The sequence below is a fragment of the Olea europaea genome, unplaced genomic scaffold (assembly GCF_002742605.1).
Source record: "Olea europaea var. sylvestris unplaced genomic scaffold, O_europaea_v1 scaffold4932, whole genome shotgun sequence".
Taxonomy (NCBI): Eukaryota; Viridiplantae; Streptophyta; class Magnoliopsida; order Lamiales; family Oleaceae; genus Olea; species Olea europaea.
Genome location: NW_019263247.1, coordinates 5,864 through 12,139, shown reverse-complemented (window position 1 = coordinate 12,139; position 6,276 = coordinate 5,864). Strand labels below are relative to the sequence as shown.

The window sequence follows — 6,276 nt, the reverse complement described above, 5'->3', positions numbered from 1 at the left end:
TATAATTAACTCCTATTGCTATATTGGAATGATGAGATCATTGAGTATTTATCTTGAGATGCTATTATTAGCTTTGAATATAATATATTGGAAAATTGAAAGAAAATTAACATGTTTCGGTTTTGTATAGGCCAAAAACTTCAAGAAATTCTTGGGGTTAGGTGGCCAAACATTCAAAGTCAAGACTATGAGATATATCAATAACAATATTTTTATCATTTTTTTTTTGAAAAATAAAATTAAGTTGTGACGTATTTTACATCTAGTAATTCACAGTCCATTGAAATTTTTAGCCTTATTTTGTATCTACTCAAACTCTAATTATTACACGTCACTAGTCTTCATGTAAAATTTTCTAGGACGACATTTAATTGAGGCAAAGCAAGAAGTCCAAACTTCGTGCTTATTCTTATGTACGAATCATTTCTTCAGTCGACTACTAAGTTTATTATTCTAATGACAATATGTTATGAGAGTACCATCCGATTGTTGGTGAAGTTGACAACTTAATATTTACCTTTAAAAAAAAAAAATTGAACTACTATAAGTGATAATTTTTATTAATTAGCAATTAAAATTAATACAAATTTAGAAGGGGGTTTGGTCTTACCTCCCGTAAATTGTGCAATAATTTATCATGTTCGAACATATGAAGTATAATGTTAAAACTAAAGAAAATTACATTTCATTTATTCTAGTCATACTTCTCGTCATTATACGCAGATAAGTATAGCATCTATCTAATTTCTACTTAAACTTAATAGAATGTAGTGAATCATTTGTACAACACCCTTGTCATTATCAAATTAGAGACATCTAGATCAACGAACTATGGAATTCATTAGAAACTTTGAAAGGATTTGATACTTGGAAGAAAACTAAGAAGTTCAAATTTCCCTTTGTATAGAGAAAGAAGCACCCCTCTTTAATGCATGTCCACGTGGTTTGCACCATCAAATTTTCACATATTTTGAAATATTTTCTTAAGTAAAAAAAATAATTGGGCCACCAGCACATCTAAGGAGACCTTCAAGCCCATATTTCAATGTTAAATTTACACACGTGATTCTTGTTGTATTACTAGAAAAATCGATAATAATGAATTATTGACAATGAAATAAATAAATTAACAAGCAAGAACTAGTGAAAAAAAAAATTAAAAATAAAAAGCTTATGAAGACTAATTAATTAATAATTTATAGTAATAATTATTTAAATTGATGTTTGGACTTTAAAATTGAAAAGAAAATCAAGGGTATAAAAATTATGAGTCTTTAATTATCAAGAATAAAATTGTTGATTGCATTGAATTAACTCATTTCTTAATTTTCATCCTTTAAAAATTATTATAAGTTCATACTATATCTAGGCATGACATAAGTTATCAATAAATTTTTACGGATGGTACTACATATGTATGCTTTTGTTACTCCAACAATTTGATGCATTAGTGGATGACCCACCCATGATGTCTGATTGATGAAAACAACTACGGTTTTGTGGAGTGGCCCCACAAAATAAAAATGCCAAGCCCAACCCCACCCCCATTGTCAAGTGTCGGTAGAGAGCCTTTTACCTTCACACCAAGTACAACTCAAACAATTAGGCCGCGGTTAGTTTATCGTTTTCGGGCCATTTTTCGTTTTCCATTTTTGAAAATGCGGAAAAAGCGTTTGGTCCGTCATTTTCGAAAACGAGTTAAAATTTATAACTGAAAACGTAAAACGACTTTTTATCGTTTTTAGCATTTTCAGTTAAAAATGTCGAAAACGTTCAAAAAGCGAAAAACGGGTCGCTCCGGAGAAAATTAAAAATCGTTTTGAAAATGAAAATGAAAATCAACCGCACCCTTAACTTTTTCGATATTTGATTGACAAACTCATCATTTCATTGAATTAAAAATATTGAAAAGTTTAAAGTTTGTAATTCTTCATAAATAAAAAATAAAAAAACCTCTTGCTTTCATTCCGCGACAATAATATTAGGTACATTTTTTTGTGGTGTACTATGCAGTCTAATTTTACCTATTTAATGCCCTCTCGTTGTCTGTAATTACTCACCCATTTTTCACCATTTAAGAAAGAAAGGAAATGGCTGCCGTCGCTTCCGCCACCACCGCCCCTTCACTTGACAAAGCAGTCGAAGAACTGGCCATAAACACCAGTGCACCGCCGGAGAAATTTATCCGCAAAGAAGGCCTTGGAGGCTCCACCTCTGGGCTTCCATATCTTGATATTCCAGTTCTGGATCTTAGTCTTCTGAATTCTTCAACACCTGAAGCTGAAGAAGAACTCAAAAAACTAAGACTTGGTTTTAGCTCATGTGGCTACTTTCAGGTTAGTAAGCTTCCGTAAACTAAATTTTGTAACAATTAGGTCGCTCGGCTATATTCGTGTGGGTAACACAAAATATGACATGGACTAAGCCCAATTTTTCACCAGTTATTGCACTACTCCAGTTGTTTTTAACTTCTTCACTTACGGGTGGATCTCACTTTTCCATCTAACGATCAAAAAATCAATTCTCATAATTACTATCGAATAGTCCCTTGTATTCATGCATTAACAGTCTAGGTGGCAATGGAGTCCACAGACTACTTAGCTACTACCTAAATGGCCTTCGAACACAACTATTAGATAGATAACATTACTCTTTTTTATGATTTGGGCACGGGATATTAATTTTTAAATGTTTCATTGAAATTCTAACACAAAATTTTGGTTTTTCAGGCAATAAATCATGGGATAGATACTTCATTTATTGATGAAGTACATGATGTGACCAGGAAATTTTTCAAACTTCCGATGGAAGAGAAGAAGAAATATGCAAGAGATGTTGATGATATTGATGGCTATGGAAACGACACCGTATACTCTGAGAACCAAACACTTGATTGGAATGACAGATTGTATCTCAATGTGAAGCCTGAGAACAGGAGGAAGATGAAAGTGTGGCCTGAACACCCTACAAATTTTAGGTAAATATTCCAAGATTATTGATCTAATAACAATGACACTTCGATACAATATTCATTCGACATTGTTTGGTATATTCGACTAGATCAGACATAAAATAATCCACAAATTTTGTAAATGTGTCTATTTGGTCCCATCTATTTAACGTGTCAAACATGCCGTAAGAGAGTCTTGTATCGATGTTCACAGCTTGATTTAAGTTAAAACTAAAGTCACTAATTGAATAGTAGTGTAAGAATTCTTTCATAAGCCAGCTAATTATATAAATTTGGTAATAAAAAGTTATTTAAAAATAACTTTTAATTCTTCGTGAGCATAAGCATATATGCTCTAGGAATGGTAAGAAATTACTTTAACACTTACTTTGTAGAAAACTAAATTCTATAAAGAGAAAAGAGAAAAATAAAATTTAGAATTCATGTTCAATAAAATAAGTAATTTAGAAGTAAGAATCAATTTACAACTTTTCTAATGAAAATTGTGCCATCCTATTAGGGAGTTTTGCTAGAAAAAGAAGGTCAATGACAGAAGTTTTGACATACATACACTTGACAAATTTTTTGTAGGCAAATTTTGCTAGATCTTACAGCCAAATTAGAGAATGTTAATGAAATTGTGTCCAAGGCCATGGCAAAATCACTGGGTTTGGAGGAGGACTGTTTCGTAAAACAGTATGGAGAGAATCCAATAGCTCTTGCAAGATTCAACTTGTATCCTCCATGTCCTACGCCTGATCTTGTTCTTGCTGCCAAAGCACATGGAGATGCATCTGCAATGACTTATCTCTTGCAAGATAAAGAAGTTGAAGGTCTTCAAGCCCTTAAAGATGATAAATGGTATAAAGTTCGGATTGTTCCGGACGCTATTGTCGTTAACGTTGGTGACCAAATAGAGGTAAATAAATCTTTGTGTCTTTCTTATCATAGACCACATAATCTCACGTTAGCTTAGAAGATCACTACCCGTAATCAAACTTATCATAATGATCAAAAAAGAAAAATGTTTGAAAAACTCGTCATCATTTTTCGTTTATTTATTTTTGTAATTTAAATACACTTTCTTCATATTATTGCTTTGACAGCAAAAGGGATTTTCAAATATTTCTTTAAGAAAAGTGGTCGCCGAACACTACTTTATAATATCAATTTTTTAGTGGAGGTACTTTTTTATGTTGAATGATGATTTACGAAAGAAAAGTGGTCGCCACATTCACTAAATTAATAAAAATATTAATTACTTTAACAAAGTGAAGAAATAGTGAAAAATGATCATCTCTAATGTGAAACGTGTCGTTCTTTTATTTCCTTTTGCTATATTGTAAAAGTGACTCGATGAAATTTATTTCAACCTTCTAGTCACTTATTAACTACATTATTTATATCTCAATCATTAACTACATTATTGAAAAAAACGGGGGACAATAATTTTTCAGGGAAGTTTGTTTAATTGTGTTCATTCGTGTACCTAACATGTTTATAACTTGTCTATTCACTTTTTTTTTTCCAATGTCATCAAACCTGATCGAATTGGCCAGTTCAATCATTAAAAAATAAAAAAATAATAAAGAAAAAATGGTAGAACTATTTGTAGCTCAAAAATGAAGAACTAAAATCCATTCAAATGACCTAAGAACCCACCGTTCCAAGTCAAAATTTTGTTGTTTTTTACCACTAACTCGACAGTGGTTCGACCCTTTAATGATGCCTGCAGATAATGACTAATGGTATATTCAAGAGCCCAATTCATAGGGTTGCAACAAATCGAGAAAGAGAGAGGATGACAATTGCTGTTTTCTTCACTCCTGACGCAACCAGTGAAGTTAAACCAGCTGAAGGGCTTATTGATGAGAAAAATCCCATATTATACAATAGTATAATCGATTACACTGGTAATTATTTCCGTTTATTTCAGCAAGGGAAGAGGCCAATTGATGCTCTCAAAGTTTGATGCCGAAAGTCAAATATAAGGTAAAAATTTATATCCGGCTTTCATTTTTATGCGTCGAATTTTCACTTCTATGTAATTATGCATTGATCTGGTTCATTATGCCATTATCGTCTTTTCGCGACACTTAAAAATCATCATAGAATATGTTGGACGACGGCTAGAACCGTCGTGGAAGCTAGCGTCGAGATTAATTTGCTATTATATTTTGCAGGCTTAAATCTCAGTTACTGCAGCTTAATTTTGTGCTTGGGATCGAGCAGCAGGATGCAACTCTATTATAATATATAAAGAATTTCAAAGCTATGGAATAAAGTTTAGATAATTTTACTATTTGATATGTATTTGGTGTTGGTGTGTTTGTAGCTTGTAACGTTTTTTCGTGTGATATCCAAATAGTACATTAATAATAACTTATTTTCTGTTTAACTTTTGGTTATTTTTATGATCGATAAATTGCATGCTTTGTCTTCACCATATATCCCCATGTTTACGATTATTGTAACATTTCCTCTTAGCATTGAGCTCGCACATATTACATGACCTAAAGACAAGCAATGACTATCCTTCTAAGATTTAATCATAATCCACTCGATAATATTTGGATCAAATTAAACATGCCATCTAAGTTTATGCCAAGATATAAAAATCAAGAGGTTGACATTTCTAGTTATAAAGAATCAAATTACCCCTATAAAAACATGTAATATTCAAGGTAAAAATCTAAATAGAACGAGTTCAATTGGTTTGCTTCAGAACTAAATCCTGAGCAATTTTTAACATTTTTTGTATAAAAACAAAAAATAAAAATTGACCGAATGATTCCCCTTCAACTATGGATATTCCGTAGGTGAATGTAGATTTTTTTTAATTATTAAAATTGATTAATATTAGCAATGACAGTTTTGTTTGTAAAATGAAGTACTCTTCACCTATGGAAAATTCGTAAATGAAAGCTTGATACATTTTTTATTAAAAAAAAAAATGGTTGAGTTACATCATCTACAGAAATGTCGTTGGTAAATTGTACACGTATTAAATAACAATATTAGACACAAAATATTCGTTGGTGAAGGGGTACTAACTTTACAACAAATAGTCCGTTTCTAATTATGTAGGTGAAAGCTAATATTTAGTAGTGATTCATACCAAATCCGACTCCGTTCCCCTTAGTGAATGAGGACAACGGTGTATTTATAACTCCAAATGACGCATCCATATTCTCGACGTCAAAACCATAACTACATCTACAAGTTAGAAATTTTTGGCACAGTAAATCAAAGATGGAGACTGTACTAAAGGAGTTTGAGACTCTTAGTTTAAAGATAGATTTCACCACCTCTACTGCCATATATAC

At 31.8% G+C, this 6,276-nt stretch overlaps 1 protein-coding gene across 1 annotated transcript; it reads left to right on the top strand.

Annotated features, from left to right (window-relative positions):
• Nucleotides 1–2,032: 2,032 nt before the first annotated feature.
• LOC111388447 (protein SRG1-like) lies at nt 2,033–5,348 on the top strand. Its single transcript, XM_023013152.1, has 5 exons — nt 2,033–2,336; nt 2,730–2,977; nt 3,542–3,869; nt 4,686–4,942; nt 5,134–5,348. The coding sequence occupies exons 1-4, from the start codon at nt 2,091–2,093 to the stop codon at nt 4,920–4,922; spliced, it is 1,059 nt and encodes a 352-aa protein (XP_022868920.1). The 5' UTR covers nt 2,033–2,090; the 3' UTR covers nt 4,923–4,942; nt 5,134–5,348.
• Nucleotides 5,349–6,276: the final 928 nt, after the last annotated feature.

What these genes read in the sequence shown, in the direction of transcription:
- LOC111388447 (XM_023013152.1), top strand. Translation starts at nt 2,091, where the DNA reads ATGGCTGCCGTCGCTTCCGCCACCACCGCCCCTTCACTTGACAAAGCA. An exon ending in GCTCATGTGGCTACTTTCAG is followed by an intron (nt 2,337 to 2,729) that starts GTTAGTAAGCTT and finishes TTGGTTTTTCAG; the next exon opens with GCAATAAATCATGGGATAGA. An exon ending in GAACACCCTACAAATTTTAG is followed by an intron (nt 2,978 to 3,541) that starts GTAAATATTCCA and finishes AATTTTTTGTAG; the next exon opens with GCAAATTTTGCTAGATCTTA.